General features: G+C 39.4%; 1 protein-coding gene across 2 annotated transcripts in view; it reads left to right on the forward strand.

The window, feature by feature from the left end:
* The window catches only part of LOC103476780 (E3 ubiquitin-protein ligase NEURL1-like), a 38591-nt gene that overhangs the window by 7801 nt on the left and 4969 nt on the right, over positions 1–25821 (forward strand). For both annotated transcript variants that reach the window (XM_017309139.1, XM_008429356.2), the window contains 3 exons: positions 977–1218; positions 3498–3819; positions 20493–21218. In XM_017309139.1, the coding sequence (XP_017164628.1) occupies positions 977–1218; positions 3498–3819; positions 20493–21218 (1290 nt within the window). The remainder of the gene's footprint in view (positions 1–976; positions 1219–3497; positions 3820–20492; positions 21219–25821) is intronic.

Consider the following 25821-nt stretch of genomic DNA (forward strand, 5'->3'; position numbering starts at 1 on the left):
AAATGACATTGAAATAAAATCCAGTCCAACATCTGGTTTGAGGTGATTCCTCTGGAACCTGTTGGAGGAAAAATATCCCAACTTCAGAAGATGTGCTTTAACCTAACAGAGCTCTGTGGTTCCTCCTGTCAGTATGAGAGTCAGGGTGAGGAGGCACCATGTTAGGAAGACGAAGTGGAAGCTGCAGGATCTTCAGAACAAACAGGTCATGATGCTAAGCTACTGATTATCCCTCTGTCTGGACACAGGATCAATAGAAACAGTTTAAAAGCTAAAATGAATGGTTATATGCCAGACATGGAAAACTGGGATGCTCTCCATGCCATGATGTTCAGGATTTAGGTCTCATGGCATCTCAAGGTGTCAGCATTACAGCCAGTGGGCTGAAGGAAATACAGCTTTATTTTGTAGCAATTCAAGAGCTACCCAGCTTTTATCTCTTCACAAGAAAATTAATCGGCACAAAAACTCCAAAGCAATTATGTGTGTGTGTGTGTGTGTGTGTATATATATATATATATATATATATATATATATATATATATATATATATATATATATGTTTTTTTTTTTTTTACAATTAACATTCAGAAAGTGTAAACCACATTTTACTGTCAGTACCTTATATGAGCACCTTTCCCTGCTATTACACCTGTGAAAGTCAGTGGTATGTATTTATCTGCTTTGCACAGCTATGTACTGAAAATCTGCAATTGTGCACCTTCACAAATCAGTCAGTGATTTGAAAGTAAAGTAAAGTCTTTTTACCAAGCCGGATGTTGCATGAGCTGACATTTTCTTAGAGAAGATGACATGTGACAGCAGTTGTCAGTTTTTATTAATGTGAAATGGTGTGCGGTGAAAGTCTATAATTCAATATTCTAATCTAACGTTTGGCTGTTTTGCTTCAAACCATGCTTGTAGGGAGATTTAGTGCCTCCACACTTGTTGACCAAACTTTTTCTTCTCTGTGTAGACTCTCTAAATGGACCATTTCCTGCAGCACCCCACCGATTCCACCACAAGCCGAAGCGCTACCCGCCTATCCAGCCGTGTGGAAATCTGTCCTCCTTCCCTCTGCAGTTCCACCCTAGTACCAAAGGCTCACAGATTATTATGGACCTGTCACAGAGAACCGTCAAGAGGCAGGCCAGCTTCTGCAACGCCATTACCTTCAGCAACAGGCGCATCGCTGTTTACGAGCAAGTTCGGCTGAAGGTAAATGTGTTTCTAATAATTGTGCATGGTCTGCCAGTCAGAAGAGACTACGATATCTTTACTATGTCATGTATTTGTCATGTAGTTTCTACACAAATTATTCAGAAAACTGGTAATTCCGATTCCGATTTAAAAAAACAAATTCTTCTAATCTCCGACTCATTCAGCAAGTATGATCTTGTTATTCTTCGCCTTCTCTCCTGTTTTGATTTTCTCTGTTTTCTCTCTGTGCTGTTCTTGTGTGGGCCAAAGCAGCGGCAGCTTAAAACAAGTTTCCACTCTACCTATCAGGCCATCTATGTCTCAAAAGCGAGAGAGCAGGGCAAGCGCTGCCATATGAGGAACCCTGTTATCTTCAGCCGTGCATTCTAAGTAAATAGTGAGTCAAAATAAGACAAAAATAGTTTGCAGGTGATAAACATACCAACATAACCAGTCTCAGTAGGTTTGAAACACATATGTTGTTTTAAGCAATGCCTGTGGCTTGGCACTAGGGATGGAAATGCAAACCTCTTTCAACCAATAGGGAAAGTCAACGGCCTATGAACCGTTTGACCAGAGGGGCCAGTAGTGAGAGTTTTTTTTAGGCAACATTATTATTATTATTATTATAAAATTACTAAAAGAATTGCACAAAAGCATTAACATTCACACCGAAACATACATATGGAAACCCTGAATAATTTATTTAGACTGTTAACCACCAAAAAAATTTATTTAAAGACGAGTTTCACTTAAGGAAATGCATTGGGTCGTTGACCTTACCTCCCTCACACCGAGCATGCATGTAGTAACAGTGGAGAGCAAAACCCCCCTGTAAAAGCAGAACCTCAGTACAAGCGGCCAACTGGGGGGTTGAGAAGACGAGGCAGATGCACAAAAAGAAAGAGAAGAACCGATGTAGGATTATTTTCCAAGTTCATGAAAGTAAAAAACTAATAGCAAGAGACGGAGAACGATTAGTTGATATTAACAGCAGCATTATCTCAGCTGATGCCCTCCTCCAGGAAGGCAACACGGCCAAGCAGAACACCAGACGAGGTCTATGGTGGAAAAAAAACTAATAGAAAACTTAAAATTACCTGTCGAAATGAAGGCCCATAATGCAAACTGGTGTGCAGTAGAAGAAGAGAGTAACAAAGTGAGGAAAAGTGGTCAGTTTATCCTCCAGCAGCCTATGCCTATAGTGTTCATCCAAGCTCTGTTCTGTCTGCGCCCATACTGTTGTCAGGTGATGTTCATGCACTGCACTGCCAGTCAATCCATTTCTGAAACCAGCATAGGAGGGAATTTTTCCCTTGTTGGCTTTGCTTGCCAACAAAGCATTTGTTGGCAAGCAAACAAAGCATTTGTTGGCAAGAAAGACGACAGAGACAAGCTATCAGAGTAATCAGAGTTTATTACACAATCACTGACAATGTAAATGTGCAGTGATACTAGGGATCACTGAAATTAATGCTTGAATAGTAATTTACCATATTTTGTTGACATTGATCTCATGCATTATTTATAATATTTTATGTTGGAACACGAAAAGAATTATTTCACTCTAAAAGTCTGCAACCATGCCTACCAGGTGCACTGGTTTTCCTACCAGGTGACAAGTTATGCACATCCAGTGACTGCTGTAATGAAGGGAAGAGGAGTTTATTTAAAACCACTTTAGAGCTGTTGTTTACTTTCACATCACAACTACAATCGTTTGCTTTCGGTCTCTCAGAAATTGATTTTAAGGAATAAAGCTACTTGAAGATTAAACAAAATGAATCTGGGGATTTAAAATACACTACTCCAGTGCTTTGCATAATTTTACCTAAAAGAGTAGTTTCACTACATTAACTTTGTTTCAACAAATTAGGCTTTATTTTACTTATGTGTTGGTAATGTCAGCAGTTCCCATAAAACCACATTGTGTATTTCCAGGACGGATGAGACAAACTGAATCATTGAAACGTTTCGAACAATACGTCATAAAATGTAAACAAGCTATGTAGGATTTATTTTCATCAATCAGTCACACAGATGCAAAAGTGCAGAGCTCACAACTTTTCACAGAGACAGTAAACAAGCTCCCTTCTCTTTGTGGAAGTAAGACTGATTAAATTAAATTAAATTAGTGGGTGATTGTACCTTTAATTGTGGTTGTAATTAGAAATGATGTGTGTGAAATTGTCTAGATATTATAATTTGATTCAAGTAAATTAACTACTGAGCACCTTAGGTAATATTGATTCATCGTAATTTGAGTGGCTGTTAATCCAACTCTATCCGCTCTCCAGATAACGAAGAAGCAGTGCTGCTGGAGCGGAGCGCTGCGTCTGGGCTTCACGTCTAGAGACCCGTCAAGGATAAATCCAGACAACTTGCCCAAGTACGCCTGCCCTGACCTCGTCTCCCAGAGCGGCTTCTGGGCAAAAGCCCTGCCAGAGGAACTATCTAATGAGGGGAATGTCATATCTTTCTGGGTCGATAAGAAGGGCAGAGTGTTTTACCGTATCAACAACTCCAACCCCATGCTGTTCTTCAGTGGCGTCCATGTTGCTGAACCCCTTTGGGCTCTCATCGATGTCTATGGCCTAACCAGAGGAGTCCAACTGCTTGGTAAGTTATATATTAAGACTCACCTATTTTTTATGGCAAATGTCCCAATTTGTGTTGTGTTTTTGATTTTTTTCTTTTCGACCCTTTGTTTACATCTAAAATTAAAACAAAGACTACATTTGTGTTTTTCTTGTGATACCTTAAACATGTTTAGGGTGTTGTTTCTATCATACAGAGCTACAGTCTGTTGTGTATTTAGAACCAAAAATTATTACCCTTTACATGGCAAACATGATCCTACCGAAGATCAGCAAGAATTTAGCCCCTAGCCCCTCTTCATCCTCACTTCCATGATAGCATGGCTATAAACCTGTGCTACCTCTGGAAATTTTTTCCACAGTTTTTTGTTTTTGTTTTTTTTAACTTAAGAGATTAAAAGATGATGCATTAAACCATACAGGTTTTTTTTCCCACACCACTTAAATGACCCAATGGAAAAAGATGGTGGGAGATAAGGTAGACTGTTTAGTTGCTACGGTTGTTGGTTTCAGAGCAATTTCCCTGAGAGAGGAATTTCTGAATGTTTAAAATCTATTCTAACAAGTGCCGTTTAAAGGGTCATTACATCAAAGAAATTAAAGGCAAACAGGTCCTTCTCAATTATTAACAGCAGTTGTTCACTACACCAGTGTTTTTCAACCACTTTGAGTGGTTGAAAAACACAAACCAGTGTTTTTCAACCACTGTGAGTGGCAGCGGCACACTAGTGTGCCGTGAGTGATCGTCAGGTGTGCCGTGAAAATTATCCAATTTCCGGACTATAAGCTGCTACTTTTTTCCTAAGCTTTGAACCATGCTGCTTGTAGCCCGGTGCGGCTTTTCGGTGGATTTTTCTTCAACCACCAGGGGGCTCTTTAGCAGGGAGTGAATCATTGGAAGTCAAAATTGGAAATCAAAGAAGAACGCGCTAATTTTTATTTAGAACAAGCACATGCTAGCAGCAGGCACGACGGAGAAATGTTTTCAAACTCATATGATGCAGCTTCTAAGTTGATGAGTATCGATCTGGCAGTACAGGAGAGAAATAAAGCTGCTGCACGTGAACAAAACCGGATATGGAGACGGAGAACTGCGTCCTTAATATATCCAGCAGTTATTAGGACGCAGCACCTCTGCTGCCCTCTGCTGGGTTCTGATGGGAAACCAAGAGCGGCAGAGATACCAGCGGCCTGTAGCCCGGTTCGGCAGATATATGTACGTTTCAAGGGGGTCTCAAAAAATTTGAAGGTACAGTTTATAGTATGGTGCGCTCATAGTCCGGAAAATACGGTAATTGGTCTTACAAGATTTTTTTCAAAACGAATTAATGAATTAATTATCTGCAAATAATGCCATCTTTGAGTGTCTCTGCTGTAGTAGTGACAAGCGGTGTAATCATGTAATTTTATTACCACTAGATGGCAGTAGGTACAGAGCATTTTACATTAAAACAAGAGAATTAGTGATGCGTGAATATTCACTGTTACTACAGTCATGCATCACACACGACGGTGTTGTGGCACTGTTCAGGTGTATTTTTGAAGTGGACATGTTAAGTGCAATTTGAAATAAGAAATGTAAAATATGATATAAATAATTTTTTGTGTTTATTTGCTTCCTATTCAAGACACTTTGATGAGAATGACTACATATGTAATATAGGCGGCCACAGAGTATCTTTGTTTACATTTTTGGTTGGTGGTGTGCCTCGCGATTTCTTCAATTAAAACAATGTACCTTGGCTCAAAAAAGGTTGAAAGACACTGCACTACACCAAACCTCCTCAAGTGTGTCCCAGCTATAGATTTAGATGCCTTATAACATACATTGAAAGCATATCTCTATTTTCCATGAATAATTCAAAACTAGGCAAAAAATAAGGATAATCACAATCCCCTCTGGATGCCGCTGTAATTATTTAAAATTCTTCCCAAAAATGGCCCTGCCTCTCTTTAAAGCTAAGACTCTGTCCACACCACTAATAAAAATAGAAGAAGCTCCAGGATTGTGCGATAGTGCCCTTTAACCTCATTTCTTGCAGTGTGGTTGACGGCGTGAAGCATGCTGTCTCATGACGGGCTGTTTGGTATCTGCTGCTGGAGTGCTGCTATCTCGGGTTCACTGGCCTCATGGTGCTGCCCAGCCCAAAGCTGTTGCAGAAGAACGAGAGCGGTGTATTCTTCCAAGAAGACGGTCGAGAAAAGACATGATGTCATGTTGTGACATGTATGCCATGTTTTTTTGGAACAAAGTCAGACTGCTGGCATGTCTCACTCCTGGTGATTATCATGTTTAAATAAAAGACTTGTCACCAAATGACGTGCCATAATTAGCGGCGTGCTTCCTCCTTACAAGCCGAGGCGATATTGAGTTCGTGGGAATTAAGAAGAAGAGATTTTAGGAGCATTTTGTAGGTGACAACTTAAACTAGGTTTTAAATAATTTTTTGTGTTTACCAATTTAATTGAGCTTCTAGTAGTTTTAAGTATTTTAAATACTGGTCTTCAGATGATAAAATGTAGTGTTTTTAAAAACCTGACATAAGGGACATTTGCCAACTCTGAAGCTTTTTTTGTAGTCAGTCTGTTAATTTATTTTTTGGACCTAGTCACAGGCTTATACAGCCTCCAGGGCTGGTCGGTGATCTCCAAGTTTCCCAGATGGAATTCCCATTTCAAGGGAAATTCTTGTTAAATTTCCACGTCCTATCCTGGAAAGTCCAACCTCAGTCAGCACAACTTCAAAACTACTTTCATTTTTACTTCAAACTATGAGTCTTAAGCAGAAATGCAAAAACAAATCATCAGGCTTAAAGCGCACACCTTCATATAGTGCTTATGATAAAAGTTTAGACCAATTTCATTAGACAAAATCACACCAAGTGATAAGTTCCTGAGACAGACTTCCCTTTGACAAGAAAAAAACATGACCACGAGATCTCATTACACCCTTACATAGCAAAACAGTTTTTGTTTTCTGTTTTCCAGTTTAACTTGAGGTTCCACTCTTTGTAGTATCCATGTGAGTGTTGCCAAAAGTTTGAATCCTTCTGTTTTCTTTGCCGTTTTGCCTAAATTAATTGCCTTCATCCAAATTTGGTCCTTAAGATCTGATCTCCTAGATAAATTCTTACTCCAACACATCTAGATTATCCCTGAATTACAACTTCAGTATGTTGTCAAGTTCAGCAGAGGGTTGAAAATCAACCATTCTGTTCCTTTATTTCAGTTGTGTTAAACAAGTCAAATATCAGAAACAATATCAGGATATCAGCTCTTTGGCATTGGAGTTGTAGACCCCTTGCTTAGATTGAGAAACAACCCCCATTCATGTACACCCGCACACTACAGGCATTAAGCTCACAAATGAGATAATATAGTATTGCATGATTTTAAAACCTTCATTTATGTTGATCCCATTAACTGGAAGATGGTCTAATTATAGGCTTTTGTGCCTCTAAACCCTCAGCTATTACTTGAGAATTTTTTCCATCTTTACAGTTCAGTCAGAAGTTTCTCAAGAATATACTTTATTCAGCCTGTGAATGAGGCCATCTGCTAAAATCCTGTTGTTTCGATACTGATTTTCCCACATTAATCACCTTTATCTGCACAATGATGGGATAAGCTGAGAAGCTTAGCTCCTCAGTTTAAAGATCAATTGGCTATCAGCTTTGCTTTATATTCCTAGAGCGTCATTACTTGCCACTTTTGTATCTCACAGCCCGGCACTGTCCTAGGAGTTGGCGCCTGTTCAGCAAACACTTATCCTCTGAAATTCTGGTGGACATGTCAAAGTCGGGTTTTGCAAACCAGCACGTATTTTCACTTAACGGCAGATTGCTTTATGATTCCTAATGACGCTTGCACTAGTCTGAAATGTAAGCTGCAACAGCAGATAGACTCAGCCAAACTTCACCTGTTGCTGGCTCATTATCAGACAAGCGGCCAAGGTAGAAATTGTAGATCTCTGGCAGTTTGTTACTTTTTCTTTAGTTCCAAATGGAGCGTGGAGATGTGAAACAGGCAGGAGAGCGCAGAATGACTTGACTGTGTGACCTTGATTTGGCTTTTAAGATAAATGTGCAAGTCGGTAAAAAAAAAAAAAAAGGCAACATTTGCGGGGAGACAAGCCTGTTGACTTTGGCTATATGTACTATGTACTGCTGAGTAAGTGGTTTAACGTTCTTTAAGAGGTTTAAGTCTATTAAAGCAGCTTCCAGCAATTCTGCTCAGGCAGAAAAGTATACTTATCTCCAAGAGTCTTCCTCTGCTCCAGTGGGAGAATTTTATGAGAGTACTCTGCCAAATTAGCAGAGAAAGACAATTGTTTCCCACACAGATTTAGTGTACTTGTAATGGTTAATGTAGCCTTAAAGTGCATTCTCAGTTTGAGAGAGTGTTCAGACCCAACAGCGACTTCAGTCATGATGGCTTTACTTCTCACAAAGAAACTCAGACGACAGTGAAACAATTTACAAGTTCCCTTTCTGAAGACAACATGCAGATGTTTCATTTATTTACTGGGAATTAATTAAAGGAAAATATGCTCTTCTGATGGAGTGTCATTGAAGTGTAACCATGCAATGTGTGCTACAGGCATGTAACGGTACAGATGGATCACAAGGTAAGATGATGCAAGATATATCATTGAATAAATAGACACATGAGTTCAACTTCAAATATATTTATTGTTTTAATATGTTATTCAGGAAATTCAACCATTAGATGGATGCAAGATGCTAATATGCACTGTTTTCAAGAGTTTCAAGAACTCAGTTTTTTCCATCGTCCCCTCAGATGTTTCTTTGAAACAAAAGTAAACCTCCAGTGCTCCAACAGAAGCTGCTTTGTAGTCCATCGCTGTTTGTTTGCAGATGTTGCTTGTGCATCAGATTTACAGATGAAGTAAACGTTTACAAATCAGAAATTGACTTTTTTTTTAAATCCACTATGAGCGCAAAATTATCTAGTCCAGGTTCATATATCGCAGTTTTTAAGTTTTTCTAATTTTAAGGTGGTCGTTAAAAAAAATAACATTACCATGCAGTTTTTCTGCTCGCAGAAATAAAAGGAAGGCATTATAAATCAAGTACTGCATGCTAAACAATTTCTGAGTGTAGAAATAGTCAATAGGTTTGAACAGTCTATGCAGTTCAGATTTTGAAACTGAGTCAATGAAAGTATCATAGATCTTGAACTCAAGATACTCGAATGCAACCCTAGTTGCTGCTACCGCTAGTCTGAAGGAGCTGAGTGGGGGAGTCACAGGAGAGCGGTGCCTCTGTGAGGCCATGCTCGGCTGGAAACTGCAGCTCCAAGGAGGAGCTTTATTGAAATTGATGACACCTTGAGGGAGCCATTGCTTAGTAACTACCACTAAAGGTGACATGAGGACAGTCCTTGGTCAGTGAATTGGAGAAATGGCAATTTAGTATAGGTCTCTGAAATGTGTGAGAGCTATTCCTACAGATCCCCTCAAAGTAGTTTCATTGGCTGACATCTTTCAGTCTCAGTAATATTTCTGATTAAAATATGTTTTAATTTGGCAGCAATAACCTGCTAGTTTGCTGCATCATTTCTTGTTAGTATTTTTTATAATTGTGTAGTTTGTCTGGTTAAACTGTTTGACCTTTTTAATTATGCAATTACACACCATGCTGTGTTATTCATCAATGCCATCATCCATCAGATCCGTTTCACCTCTCAATAAGTGCTCTTCTGCTAAACAGCTTTGCTGCAACCAGGTCTCATTCTGATCTTGAAACCTTTTCAGGTGCACTGCTCTTTTCCTCTATGCTGTTGTTGAGGGAGAGCAGTGTAGCAGCTAGCCACCCATGCCAGGAGTCAAAGGTGACCCCAGGATCAGTGAGGCTGCTGAAAGAAAGCCGAGATGGTGTTGCATAAGAGAGCAAGCTAAATTAATCTGCTGAAATCAAACTGAGCCTCGGGTTTGTCCACGGTAACAATGCTGCCCATGCAATTTCATGAAGATCTGTTACATCACCGCGGTCCCTGGGCTCACACAACTATCAATACATACTAAAGTGCCCTTTTTGAAGCTGCTGCTGTGAAGAATTCCCCGGCTGGTACACATTAGTCCTGAGAAGGGCTTATAAAGGGTTTCCTCAAGTGTATGACAAGACTCTTGCTGCAGAGCTGTTATGCAGGCATACTTTGTCAACTGGGTTTTTCACAGATGTCTCAGTTTACCATGTTTTTCAGGACTTTTTCTGCATCTAAATCATTCTAGTTTTTATGTTTCTGGTTGTAGTATTTCAGCTTACCACAAAATTATCTCCAAAAAGTGCTGAAAAACGACTTATTTCTGTTTCAAGTTTGCAGTATGCGGTCGAGGGAAAGCTTGAAGTTCGATTTATGTCCTTTAATCAGACACTGATCACTTTATCAGCTACACCTCACTATTTTTGGCTCTTTGAACTGTTAGATGTTCATGGCAGAGATTCAAAACATTATTGGAAACATTCCTCTTAGATCTCGGTTTGTATTTATATGATGACATTCGGCTGTTGCTGCAGATTTACTCTACTCTACTAGACTATTCTGGAGTACAATAAAGTGTTTGTCATTTTAAACAAACCAGTGTGAAGTGAAATAATCGTGAGTATTCACATCTGGCGCTTCCATCCATAAACAGCTAAATATAACCAGATGTAATACTAAAGAAATAAAGCTAGAATGTGTCCAACAAAGCACAACATCACTAGCACCCAGAATCATTGATTCAAGGCAGGATGAATCCATGCTTTTTTGTTGTCCAGGCCAAATTTAAACCCCACTGTTTGAATGTTGCAGCTAACATGAAGACTCATTGGATCAGGCAATGTTTGTTCAATCTGATACTGTCTGGTCAGAGTGAAACCTACAGACTCGGTTTCTTGTACTTAGCTGGCAGGAGTGGCAACTGATGCTGTCTTCAGCTACTGTAACTTATCGGCTTCAAAATTTGACAAGCTGCGCATTCGGAGAACGTACCTCAATTACTGTTCTCATCACTGTTGTAACGACTGCTGTTATTTTTTTAGCTCCTGTCGCTTATGATTTTGAGCCAGTCTGCCACTTCCTCTCGAAACTCTGCAGTCAACAACGACAGTTTTGTTTTGTTTTGTTTTTTTTTCATTTGTAAACCTGAGAGATGGTTGTTGAAAATTACAGTGGTAGTTTAAACTTGCCATCTAATTGCTGAATTGTATTAGCAAAAACCAGCATACATAATAAAGTATCTGCTGAATATGCGTACGTGGGTTTGCACAGAGACCACGCAGCATGCTCGGTTTCTTAAAGGTATGATGGATTTCTTCTAGGTTCAGAAATTCAAAGACATTTTGTGATGGATGCAAGATGCTCCACTGGGGCTTTGTTTACCATACGTAGATGAGTCATTTAATCACTGACAGAGCTGTAGTGATCCATGAGACGGCGTCTGCTAGAGTCATCTGCAACTTGTCTCTGTAGTCATTAAAGAAAAATCCAAAATATCTGCCAGAGTGTCATGAGGCCGTGTTCTTTCCAAGTGATTAAGAGATGAGCTTCAACATAAATCATCTACATTTGCTTTGCAGTGGACCTGTAGAGCATCAGCATCGGTAAAATGCCCTGCTTCATGCTGTCCATGTTTATTATCACTCTGAGGGACAAAGAGATAAAGGTAATACTTTCTATGTACATTTTCAATGATGAGGGACAAAGAGATAAAGGTAATACTTTCTATGTACATTTTCAATGAGTGGTTTTGAGATTTTTTTTAAAATCAATGAATAAGTTTATCACTTTCGGATTTGTCTTGCCGATACGTTTTTCCAAAAAGCATATTCTCAGATTATATCTGAAATCGTCATTGGACCTGCATGCTGGTGTCAGTCAACTAGGTGTGCACATTAGCATTTTTATAATAGGTCAGTTTTTTTTTTTTTCTGGAAATTAAGGAAATAATTACACAAGAAATAAAAGAAATGGCAAAGCATAGATACAATATTTAATAAATAAAGCCTTTCGCTGTTTCCAGAAATTATGTACAGCAGACTCTAATGGCAGAAATATTTTCACATTGATTGTTCTTATTTATCTAGTAAAGCCAGTCACTTAAAATGTTCCACTGCAAGAAATAAAAAGGACAATGCAAGTGAAAAATATACAGATTTTTCCATTGTATCTATGTTAAAAATACATTTTTGAGTACAAATGTTTCTGCTCTCGAGGATGTCAATGAAGTACACATTTTCAATTTTACTATTCAATATGCATTGGTAGTCTTCAATACTTTCGTTACCTCTGGTTTTTAACTCGGATAAGATAAGCAACAAGAGGTTAGTTTTTCTAGACTACTGAATAACAGAGGGGGGAAAAACACACTGCAATTTAAAGTAAGCTTGTTTTTGTGGTGCTACAAACATGCTTGGATAAATAAACAAATTTGAAGTTAGCAACAGTCCATTAGTCCGTGGAGATATGTCACAATTTTATATCTTATCAGCAAAAATAAAGCACTTCATTGTCTCAATTAGTTTGAGGATCTGAACTGACTATGTGCACTGCAAGCAGTCTAGTGTTATTAAAAAAACGTTTTGAAATTCACAACAAGGGTCAAGCAAAACCTGTGACAAGTCTACCATTTAAACACTGGTGCAATTCCTTGTTTCTGTTATTCAGATCTGTTCCACTTATTTCTAAGAAACACGCAACATGATGGGGCTGGTTGAGGTATGTTTCCAATGAATTGTGTCTTCGTTCTTTTTTTTCTGAAATTTCCTTGCACACTTGTCATTGTGTGAATCTCATCTTTCTCAACTGAAAACTGAAACTATTTTTGCTCGTGTTGTTTATCTTTGTTGCATACCTGTTTAGCGTCCAGATGAAACGATGAGAAACTCGGTGCTATGCACGTGTTTAGTGCCATTTGAACATGACTGCTTTTGTTTCCTGGCTTTGTGTTTATTTTTGTCCTTTCTCTTGGAGTGCTACACACTCCTGCCACTTGCTACAACACTTATTGTTTCACTTGTCAACATAGATTAGATGACCTGTCACTGGGTTGGATTTGTGGATTTCAAGGTTTTAAATATAGAAATGGATTTATGATCAGGGGCTGCACAGTGGCGCAGTTTCTAGAGCTGTTGCCTTGCAGCAAGAAGGTTCTGGGTTCAATTCTCGGCCCAGGGTCTTTCTGCATGGAGTTTGCATATTCTCCCTGTGCATGCATGGGTTTTCTCCAGGTACTCCGGTTTCCTCCCACAGTCCAAAAACATGGTCTGTCTAAATTGCCCCTAGGTGTGAGTGTGTGTGTGCATTGTTGTTTGTACTGTGTGTCTCTGTGTTGCCCTGCGACAGACTGGCGACCTGTCCAGAGTGACCCCGCCTCTCGCCCGGAACGTTAGCTGGAGATAGGCACCAGCACCCTCCCGACCCCACCAAGGGACAAGGGTGTAAAGAAAATGGATGGATGGATGGATTTGTGATCAGGCCACATGCGGTTTATAGCACTTGGTTGTTCTGATGGCAGCTTAAAATGAAATGTTGGAGGAGAAAAAGTTAAAATTCACCTCTGTTGTACTTGAACTCTGATTACAATAAGTGTATTACACCATGTAGTTGCAGTTTTTACCTATTTCTTCCAGTAAAGCAAGTGAACAAAGCTCTTTTGTTAATTTTGATGAATTAAGTCATGCGATAGACCAGAGGGGTTTGCTTACCCTGAACTATTGCAAATTGATGCTGCACTAGTACATCTGATTTCTGGTCTGGTGCTTGAAGCCAAATCCGCCAAAAACAATATGCTAAAAATTCGCCTTGGTAATCACAATATGCAAAATAATTTATCAAAACTGTATATGAAGCCAAAGGCAAACAGCGGGACGGTGAGAGAGAGAAAGAGGGAGAGAGAGGCAAAAAGATATGCTAAATGTCTCCATACTATAAACACTTAGTAATTTCCTTTCACTGAAATCTTTTGGCACAAAGAAGCTAAAATCATGCATCATACTGCAGCCTTCCACCATTTTCCCTGTTTCGCTCCCTGTTCTACTTGAACCTTTCCTCGGAATTTAAAGATAACACATATAAATCACATGAATGATCCTGTTTTAAGGGACTTGCTATTAAACCTGATTACAGTCGAGAATATGCTCTGCCCTGTCCCACATTTTCCTATTATGGAAATTTCTGCAGCTTGTAACATCAGTTTAGGTCAATAGGACAAGAGATTTCCATGTAACACTATTACAACGCTAGAGGTTACTATGGTAAGTCTGGGATAAAATTATGCGTTTCTACAGAGATATATATTATTCTGAACCTCATAAGTCTTACCCAATATGCCGTATGCAATAACTGCAGCTCAAGACACTTTTTCCAGTTGTCTTTCAGTTAGCAACCTTTGTTTCATAATTAAATATAGTTAAAAAGCATAACCTTTGTTCCTTAAGGCTTTATATTCTTTTGTTAGGTTTCAAAAATAGTTTTGGTTTTAGTTTCATCTTGATGGAGTGAAAGTAAAATTTTCTCTCATGTTTTTGTATGACTAGCTACAAGTTGTAACCACAAACCTCTATGTATTTCAATGGGCTCTTATGTGACAGAAAAGCAGAAAGTAGCACAAGAGTTTCTTTGCATGTCTTTCATAAACCTTTGCACATAATGCATCTGAAATGTGCGGCATACAGCAAGGGGTTCTTTAATCCAATCTCCTGAGTCGATGCTTTGTGAAGCCAGTGTGCCTCTACCAGGTTGGCAAAACCTATTCTTCTATGAAAAATGCCTCAAGTTCAGTCAGATTGCATGAAGAGCCTCTATGAACATATTGTTTTGCTCAACAAAAATGGTCCTCAGTTGTATCTAAATGTGAACTTTAAGTAGGTGATTCTAATAAATGCCTACACTTTATTATAAAACATTTCATTGACTCTGACTGTGCTAGAAGTCTGAACTCCATCCCAGTCTCAAGTCTTTTGTAGCTTCTAACAGATTTTCTTCCAGAATGTTCTGGTATTTATTTCCATTCATCTCCCCTTTATTTCTGACCAGCTTACCAGGTTTTATATTTAAAAAGTACATCACTTTTCTCTGTAATGTAATATGTATGTAAAGTTGAGGGGCATAGAGAGCCCTAAAGGTCAGATACATTCAGGCAAGAGACAAATACTTTCTTAAGGCATGCAGCACACCAGAGGATCAAATAACACAAATATTCACACTCCTAAAGAGATGGACTAACGCAGCTGCTCAATGGTAGACGGCACATTCAAATTTCATTAAAACATAATGTCCTTCTCCTCTTCGCATAACACAACTGGTAAAATGAGTGTTAACTTTAAACAAAACTAACCTTCTTAATCAGTTTTCTGAAGCATTTTAAACCTGATTTTAAACTGGATAAAACTGAATGTTGTTTAGGCCCATTGCTATTTTTATTATTTCTAAATGATTTTCCTTTTTGCTTATAAAATGGAGCAGCTGTTGTGTATGTAATTGGCTCTGAGGTGTATAGTTATGATTCCAGTTGTGAGAAATTAAAATAGAAACAGATATAGGAACTGCAGGGTAAAGTAACTGATAGGGAGAGTAATAATAAATGCATTTTGACTGTGAAAAAAACTACATCTACAATAACAGGGTCTAAATATTGGTGAGGGGAACATCCAGAGTTAAATATGGCTATTAAAGATGCAACAATAGACCAAGTAAAGAAAGTTTAGTCATTAGATCACTTTTCGTTGGTGTGGTCAAGGTCCCGAGGAAATATGGTGCAGAAATTACAAATCGTTCAAAATAAAGTAATAAAGTGCTTTCATAATATGATTCCTTTTGTTTTAATCTATGGCCTCTATTTTGAATCCGTATGTGTTTATTGTTGTAGTTAATATATACTTTACATATTTTTAGTTATTTGTGCTGAATGTGTGGACTCCAGGGAGAGTAAATGCAAGGAACTGCAAACAATGGGGATTCAAATAAAAGAAAGAAAAAATCCCCTAGATGGTTGGCAAAAAAAAAAAAAGACACCCGATATGAGCAAGATATTGGAAGACAGTCCTGAGACCAAATGTCTAAAATCATGCACATATGATAAGTCCTTGGATTTACGAGACTTCTGTCTCCAGTGATGTCAGGACTTGGAATTCAGCTGATTTGCGGAACGAAAATAAAAGCGCCCGGGCAGGCTATTGCGGCTCTGCTGGAATTTTATCGACCCTTGTGGAATCGAACGGATTTGCAGGAAATCAAAATAGAAATGGTAATGGAGCCTGTCAGGTTTGGATCCTGGGAGTTGCGGCGGTCAGGGGGAACCCTTCGGAGAGAGGGCTAATCACTTTCAGATGAACGGTCAACTCTCCAAGTGAAAGAGGAGAATGTATGTTAGAGAGCAAATATGTCCATCTGCAAAGTTTTCAAAGATATAACTTCGACCAGAATGTTGAGATAAATCAGAATAATTGGAGAAATGTGTTTTAAATTGAGATCAGATTTAGACACTTCATCAACTCAGCATAGATCTGCTGAAAACAAGCACGGCTGTGTGAAAGTGCATGTCAAGGCACTCAAAAAGTATTTCCTTGAAAATCTAACTAAGCATGGGCTGACATGGAAATATTACAGTTTTGCAGTATTAAGACAAAGATTTAAAACAGCAACATATAATTACATGTTTTTTTCCCAATGTTTGATGCAGAAAAGCAACACTAATTTATTACTTTTGACATAATTATTGAGAAGAAATTATGACCTTTTTAATGTTTATACTGTAATCCAAAAGTAACAAGATAAAATTTGCTGGTAAGCAGTGGGCTGCTGAACAGACATGCCACTAACTGGCTTGATTGTGAAATATAGTTACAAAATGACTTCATGTGAAGAAAATTATTGGGCGGTGCTGCTGTACGGATTTTCACCATAACATAAGTGTCTATGTTTTTGTTTTTCACACCCAGAAGTATTGTCAGCCAGTTTCTCTATTTCGCTGTAAGAAAGCATATTCACCGATATGTGAGGGGGGGGGGGGTCACTGCTTTACCCTGTGCTTCATATGTTGAGTGAATCAAAATATTTCTGCATTTTTCAGCTGAAGAAACTTTAAATCTTAGGAATGATAATTACAATCTTTGCATACCTGTAACCAGTTCATGGCTAAATTGGAATAGCTCTTTCTGCAAACAAATTTCCAAAAACTGCTTCTCATTTTTCCATTTGTTGATCCATAATTAGAAAACAGGAGGTGCCAAATAAAAAACTTGACTTGATCTATCACAAACAACATATTACTCTGTTTATACTACTGCAATTGTTCTGATCATCTCATGGAGTGTAACAGTCTGATCAAGTCATTTAGGTCCACTAAACAAACAGTTGTGTGTATGTTTGTATTCTGGATTTTAAATACCTTGTTCCTCTTTTTTTGTATTTTTTCTGCAAGTATAAGCTCCTTCTGCTATTTGGGACAATCTCTCTCATGTCAGATGACTTCACTTTTTCTAGTAAGGCAGATCTCTGGACATCCCCCCTGTTCTTTTCTATACTTAGGACCAATACCCAAACTCACATGCAACATACTCATGCAGACAGTCATCCCAGCTGACCTTGTATAGAGATTTTAACGCTATTAAAACTCCTAAATGCCACCTAATCCTAATCAAAAACCTCTTCATGCAGCACTAGTATCTGCTATCCTATCGTGCATACTTGTGTCTCTGCAATGCTTCGAGATGGATGGAATTGGACCAAATGTTTTGGCAGCTTGGTCTTAAAAATGTGCTTTTAAACCGCAGCAGTTGATCTTGGCACATGCTCACTTTAAAACAGGTTTCCAGATTTTATTTGTTTTCCCACTTTGACTTTCCTGGAACTGGTTTTTCCGGATTAGTTGAAGAGTTCCTGTGTCCTGAAGCCTGGGACTTGTTTGTTAGGGGTAGGGAACCATAGCAGGTGGATGAATGTTTGTCTCTGTTTTTGTTTCTGCAGTTCCTATGAAGACATTTCCCCACAGTGTCTACAAAGGGTCTGGTTACACTTTTTTTTTTTCAACAAAGGTAATATTAAGAGCCAAAGCCAAAAGGGCAGTCATTGGCCCTGCAGTGTCAGTCTGGTATGTGTTCCTGTATTTAAATATTTTTTTTCTCTTGAGAATGAGTGGCTGGAGCTGTTTAAAGACCACTTAATGTTAGCAGGGCAATTTCAACTGTGCACTTAATCACATAAGTATTGTTCAAAAGAAAAAAAAGAGTGATTCTGGGTTGTTACTCGAATGCTTCAAGGACATGAACTTTAAAATGTCAAAGTGGAATATAATTACCATCATGTTTAGTAGAAAAAAACAGATATTGCCAATTCCTAGAGCTCCAAATGTGTGTGCCGAGAATCTGCTGTAAATTTTCCGTGGGAACTTCGCTTAATTTTCTAACATAATTAACAGAGCAAAAATAAATAAATAACATGTCCGCACCTGCGTGACTGCGTGTGTGTGTGTGTGTGCGGGGGTGTGCGTGTGTGTGTGTGTGTGCTTGCGTGTACTTGTAGGTCTCTGGCTTTCCATTGAGAAAGTAAATGGCAAAAAAAGTGCTGTTTGTTAAGTACAACTGGGAAATTGTTTCTGGGTTGGACTGTTTGCATAAGAGTCACAGATTTCTACCAGCAATTGAATGTGGATGAGATGTATGTAAAATATCCGTCTTCCTCACACAAACACACACAGATACTAGACACATTATTGGTTTATTATTTTTTGTTGTCTTTTAAGGAGTCATGTGTTAGTTGAACAATCGTTGACTTTAATTTATTTCCAAACATTTGGAAAAATTAAATTTCCCTCTATCCTTTTTTTTTATTATTATTATTATTTGATACACTGGGGATTTTTATTTTTGACAAATGTGTGACTTTGTCAAAAATACTAAAGCGTAGAGAAAGTCATACATATTCACGTGGCTCTCGACATTCTTTCTGTCGTATCTAATTTCGCTGTCCATGTTTCTCTACCCAGCGGATTGATACGTCAACGTAAATACGCCACTGCTCTCAGAAAACACAGAGACCGTGAACCGTTGGAAGCCATCAGTGCCAGAATAGAAATGATCTCTTGCCTTCCATCGTCGGCCAGCTTTGCCTTGAAGATGATAAGGCTGCTAATAATAAGAGCCTCATTGCTGCTTGTGCTCACTCTTGACAGAGGAAGTAATTAAGTTCCAGCAGTTTATCAGTGGGTCGGCCGGAGATTTGCTGTCTGTGGGGTGATAAAGAGGAGCTGTGGTGAGGTGTGCCCTTTCTCTCAAGTGTCCACCCAACGCTATTTTTCGTCTTATCTCCTCCTGACTTTCACTTGTTCCTCTCTCACTCCGCATAGGGGAAGCCCGAAGCGGGTCGAGGCTGAGCGCCATCGTGTCAATCACCCTCAACCGCACCCCTTCCCCCCCGCTCTCCTCAGATGTCCAATAAGACTAATTTTAGCCTGTCGTAAAATCGGCACAGAGTTTCTAAGCGCGCCACTATGTGGGTCGGTTTGGACCAGCCGTGTGCGTAGAAAGCACGTTCTGTCTCTGTTTTCTTTTGGCACAGATGTTCCCATGTGGTTTCTATTTTACAGTGATCCAGATTACCATAGGAATGAACATTTGCATGCAGCATATATGCAGTTTTCAGAATGCCTTTCCTTTTCAACTGTCAGAAAATTGTTTACTGTAGCATTTGGACGTGTAACAAAAAAAAGTCTTAACATTTTGCAGAGATACATGAAGCACTGCTGCTCGGTCAGCTTACTGACACTTCAGGACTGTGGTACCACACAAGATTCAGTGGATCAGCTGGTTGAGTGGGAAAGTTTAAAAAGAAAGTTTGGAAAAATCACAGCAACGTACAAGTTTTAATGCTACTGCACATCTGACGCAAAATTTAAGGTTTAATCCAGTCTGTGTTGTTTCTAGAGCAGACTAATGGCGTTCCAATGGCTTTTTTAAAAATAAACCACAGACCATTTTTCTTGTACTTCACAATCATGGACTACTTTTGTTCCTTTCTTTCACAAAATAAAATGCATTGACATTTCACCCAAAATGATAACACGTTTTGAGGGGTCTGAATATATTTGCAAGGCATGAAGCATGAAGGCTTGAGAATGGAGGATACATTTTAGCGACAGGACCCCGAGGTGCAGACAGGAGAGGTGGGCTGAAAAACGGAATCTTTTATTCTTTGAACGTTACATAAACCTGTTACGTCTTTTTTTAATTTTTTTTTTTATTATTCTTACCGTGCAGCGATTGGCCTGCAGCTACAGCTGGCCCTCCACTTAAAGTCCTGATGTGTCTCTAAGCATGTAAACGCTGATGCATTTGTTTGTCTGGCTGGGTTTTAATCATCTCTACTGGATATGAATATGTTACAAAACGCAGAGGTTTGATAGCAACATGTTCCTTGCGAAAGCGGTGATGATGAATGACAGAGAACGTACAACTGAACTCTTTTAGAAACTGCATAGAACTGACTGGCAGCGTGCATTAATCACATCACTGATTTTCTTTTGCAAAAACTAATTATTTTTCTTGCAGCCAAAATGCAGATTAAATTACAATCTTGTCGAAGTGAAATTTTGAAGCATATAAAAACACTGTGAGATGATCAAATGAAGCTTTTCACGCCACTGAGAAGCTGATTACATAACTCTGTGTTTATGTGTGGTTTGTATTTGAACAGACAGCGAGATGGTCCCTTTGAACTGCCTGCGTCCTCGTTCCTATGCTGCCACCCGTCGGTCTTCAGCTCGGCGGAACAGTCATGACCCTCGCCTCACCATTAGTCTGTGTGACCTGAGCCTGCAGCAGCAAGAGATGCAGCTCGAGGAAGAGGACGATGAGGGCGATGAAGAGGAACAACTCCAGCCTTTGAGCTCCACCTCCTGCCATGTTCCTCAGAACTCTCAGAACTCGCAGCAGTGCTTGCTGCTGCCTGGCCACTTGGACACCGATCTGCAGTTTCACACTATTCATGGCCTCCACGTCACTGCGCTTGATAAGCACACGGTTGCTCGACCAGATCACCGCGGCGACGAGAGGACCCTGGTGTTCACCAGCCGCCCAATGCACTGTTCGGAGATTGTGTTTGTGAAGGTGAAAGCAGGAGCCAGCCGGGCGGGGTCTCTGTCTTACGGCGTGACGTCCTGCAACCCGGCAACCCTCAGGCCCACTGATCTCCCATCGAACCCTGAGTCCCTGGTTGACCGCAAGGAATTCTGGGCCGTGTGCAGGGTGGCTGTGCAACTCCACAGTGGGGATATCTTGAGCTTTGTGGTGAATGCAGAGGGGGAGCTTATGATGAGCCATAATGGGAGCAGTGCAGGAATGGCGCTTTGTGTCGATAACTCCAGGCCTCTCTGGATGTTCTACGGCCTGCATGGATCCATCACTCAACTCAGAATTTTAGGTACACTCATCTTGCCTTGTTTCGATCCTTTTCATTTAGCTAGTTGTGTTAGGTTTATATTCAGTGTTTCTTACATTTTTTTATCACAATAGGTTACATTATATTACATTACAAAACTACAAGGACAGAATTACCAGGCGTCAAAAAAACACATAATTACAGAAAAGAAAGCAACCACTGAAAAACAATAATTATTTAAAGTGAAAATTACATAGCAAGGTGGTTTTATGTCTGCGCATTAAAGTTATGATTAATAATAATAATAATAATAATAATAATACTGCTGTAATTGCTGCTATTACCTAATAATAATAGTGATTATGGTAGTAGCAATAGTGTGCCATCGTATTCTAAGACCATAATTCATAACATAAGTTCAGTTCAAGAAGAAAAGTGGAATGTAATCTTTCAGAAATAATCTGGAAAAAGTGTTAAACCAAACCTTCAATATAAAGCCTTCAGCTCGAAGGCTTTATATTTCCCAGTTATATATTCCTGATTCACATGTGACACCACCGGTGCTCCTACATTCTGAGAGGATAAGTTTAAAATATGATTTAAGAAGAAATCATGCTTGCGGTGCGGGGTGAAAAGGGTGTAATTGGACTTCAGTCAAAAAGATTTGACTTGAACGGTAAGTTGTAGTTTTATCAACAGGCTGGCTTTTAATTCCCCTGCTGTCTTCCAAATATCTACAAAGGAGGCCTTTTGCAGCTTTCCATTAAGAAATTAATACAGCACGGATTTGTTAAATTACGTTTTGGAGGACTAATTCCCACTCTTTCAAACCATAAAAAAAAGTTTCTCCTCCTTTGCCGTCTGGGCTGCTCTCTGACTTTTTATCAATTGAAATATCAGTCGGTAATTTGAATGCAGCTCTTGTGACTTGAACATGGCGTTTAGTTTTGAACCTTCAGTTAAACAGAATGTGTCTTCTGTGTTTTGTTTCAGCAGAACTCACAAATTCATCGAGGCTTCGCCTGAAGGCACATTGAATTTCATGTACCGAGTTTTTTTTCTGGCTTTTCATACTGAAAAGTGAAAAGTGGAGATATTTTCTTTCTCTCCAGAGATTGTCCAACAAAGTTATTTTGTCCAAATTATTGTAGTTGTTGTGAATCACATCCTCCACAACTATCAGCACTTCTAGTTGAGATGCTTGAAAGCCTCTGAATAAAAAAAGCAGACTGTCCCAATAAAGATGATAAAAAAAATTAATTTAAGTACTTTTTTTTCAAATTTTCAGTATGATAAAGCAACAGTTAACAGTTTTGTAAAGCTAAAGTATGTCATTCAAAATTTACACTTTTGTAGTGAGCATTTTGAGTCTTTTTTTACCCTTTAGAAGGCGGAAGAAGAAATTTAAGTCTCGAAATAGATGTTTTTTTTCCCCATATTGTTTTCTTTGACACGCATTTGGACAATCAAGATGAAATACCACATTCTCCAGACTTTTCAAGAGTGTGTGGTAAACTAGAGAGTACTACGAGAACAAATTTAGTTTTTTTTCAATCTGTTTGCCATCACAGCAAATTAAAAAAATATACATTATTTAAAAGCCACATTTCCCTATTCCACTGTTGCTGGCTTGCTCAGTAAACTAGTAATGTATGCATCTGAGCAGAGCAGGTGTCTCGTTCACAGGAAATCAATAATTGAAGGTGACTTTTGCTGAAAGTCACCTTCAATGACTTTCAGCAAGTTTATTCTAACTTTAGTTAGAATAAACTAAAATTGATCAGTTCTCCTAATTTTCTTCCTCAAACCTCTCCTGGATGCTCTGCTCTCCTCTCCACTCCCCCGTGTAGTCAGCCAGACTGAGAACTCGGGAGGTTATTTCTGTCTTGCGTGGGCTCCCAGCAGCCAGCATTATGTATCAGGAGGCAGCCTGTGATAGCTTCTTATGATGCCCTCCTGATGCATTATTAAAATGTAATTGCTTGGAGATTTGCTGTGCTGGGTTTTCCACCCACAGCCAGTTCCAGTAACACTAGTTTTGCCTCTGTACTTCCTCTTTTCCCTATTTGCATTTTATTTTGCACCCCAAATCATATCCCCGTTTTGGTTCTTTGGGGTCCGTTACTTAGTGCGTTACCCACTCCAGCTGTGTGTGTGTGTGTGTGTGACTGGATGTCTAAACTCACCCACAGCCTCTGCAGTTACATGCTATAAGTTGCCATGGAGACATCTAGCCACTGAAGCAAGTGACAGTTTGTCATGGCTGGGTGCTGTCAAGCCTCTGAGGTGGAACAGATGGGATTCTGCCACTGTCACATGATCACTTTGTCTGTTTTATCTGAGAAAGTAAGATTTAACCATTTCATGTTCGACATTTAACTTCCTGATGTTGTCGTGTATCGCCATCATTGTGGGTTTGCATGACTTCCTCCTTAGCTGCTATCTTGAAGCTGCTATGATATATACATCACAATGCAATTGTTAGCAGCTCTGATAGGTAACACTCCTCTTGTTGACACACTGTTTTGCTCTACTCCGAAAAGCAACATCCTGACATCCATGGGAATGCTTCCTAGACACATGCCACTAAAGTTAACATTAAGAAGACCAATCACCCCACCCCCCTTACAGGGCAACATCGGTGCCATAAACTAGCGCACTTGTCTCTGAAGGATAAAAATGTGTTCCACTCAGAGCCCAGTGTCTTCACTTGGCTTTCTGTCATTGAATGGTACCAGCATATATTGATGGTGCAAAGCAAGCAATCCTTTCTGCTTCGCAACTTGCACAGCCAGGACCCACAACAGGTGGGGTATCTTGTCTCTGGTCCACTCTGGATCTCCTTGTGCCTCTAGATTTGCAATGAAAGCTTCTCATCAGCTGCAGAAGATTTCTCCAAGTGATTTCATGTGGTGAGGAAATCTGATATGCAAGTGCAAAAAGCAAAAGTAGAGTTATGTTTCAAGAAGTGATGGAAAGGATCTGTGGACATCAGTTATCAAGTTTTTCTCAGATTCTGTATTGGTCCAGGTTCTAATAGATATTCCTCCAGTTCTGCCCAATATTTAGCACCATATTTAACAGCTTCCCTGTTCCTGTAAAAAAAAAAAGCATCCTACAAATGCTGCCATGATCCAGCCATCACCTTATTTCATTCTTGGGATGGTGTGTGTTCAGCTCAATCCGCATTGTTTGTTTTTGTTTTTCAACCTTTAACAAACTTCTGGGGCCTCCACGCAACATCTGCTATCAGATTGTTATTTTACCATCCTGGTGACTTTTAAATACAATAGACTGTGCTGGATTTTATTTATAGGCATCAGAGTAAAGGGGGAGTTGAATAAAAACGCATGTCAGACTATAACAATTTTTATTTGAAAAAAATGTGGTTTAATACTTTATTAAATCACAAAAACCTCCCATTGTCTCCATCTATTTTTAATTGATTCCCAAATTTCTGCCCGTGACTAAATTCTTTAGTAAATCTTTACACATCTTGGCAACATCTGTCCCCCAGAAAGCTGGCAAAGACTGCAAGAGAGTAAATGCTCAGTTTGCAACTTGCAGAGAAATGCTACTCGATGTGCAGACAAGCAGTTTGCCTTGACTGGTACTCATAATGTGATATATTGCTACGTGTTATAAACAAGAACTTGAAGGCACTAAACACAAAAGGCTCAAACAGAAATAAACAGACAACGAATACTGCAACACCAGTTATAAATGTATCCAAGAGAAGATGAAAGGCGCCCTTCATGAAGTAAATGGATATGAAGGTTATCCATTCTGCCTTATTAGCGATCACCGGGACATTTACCCTTGGTGGAAAGCCCTAAAAGGTCACTTTAAGGTGGTAATGCAAGGGTGCTGTGAACGTGTGCACCTCTGTCCCCTCTGTAATACAGTGTAATCAATATGTGATCCCGGCAGACGGTGCCTCAGCAAAGTGGTACGATCATCAATCTCAACAGTGACCTTAAAGACAAATAAATTACTGAAAGACTTATGTTTCTGTTGTCTTTCTGTCCTGACCTTTTTAGCAACAAACTCGCTGTTGCATAAAAACCTACTATAATTTGTTTATGTAAGCTCAAACAGAGAGCAATGTTAAAAATGGGTGGTAGAAAAGGCATTCGGGTTTAGAGCAATACATCAGAACATGCAGAAAACATTATTTGTATACCATATAAAATTCTGAAGCTTGACGTATTTTTTTTTTCTGTGGCTTCTCACCATTATCACCTCTAGAACACTTAGCACAAGCGAAATGTTTGCAAGGGATGTCAGACGTCAGTGTCATGTGCATGACGCCAAGTGAACGATCAGTCAGACTGTGACAATGCAGGGAACTGGGTCAATATTTTCGTGACCTAGCAGAGATGATCGGCCTGTGTGAGAACCGATGGCAGCTGCAGCTGTTGCTGGGCGCAGATGGGGATGGATCATATGGATCAGACAACAGATAGTCTGTGGAAGTTGTTTTGTACCTCATCCAGAGGGATCATGGGTTCGTGAAGGAGAAAGGAAGGGAGGGGGCCGTGCAAGCTCGTGACTCACTCGTTTACACCCACACGCATACACTGTGGACTCACCAGTCATCTGCTTGGTGATAGAGCGGAGTTAATGCGTGTGAAAGAAATAGAAG

Source organism: Poecilia reticulata, linkage group LG15, assembly GCF_000633615.1.
Source record: "Poecilia reticulata strain Guanapo linkage group LG15, Guppy_female_1.0+MT, whole genome shotgun sequence".
NCBI classification, from domain to species: Eukaryota; Metazoa; Chordata; class Actinopteri; order Cyprinodontiformes; family Poeciliidae; genus Poecilia; species Poecilia reticulata.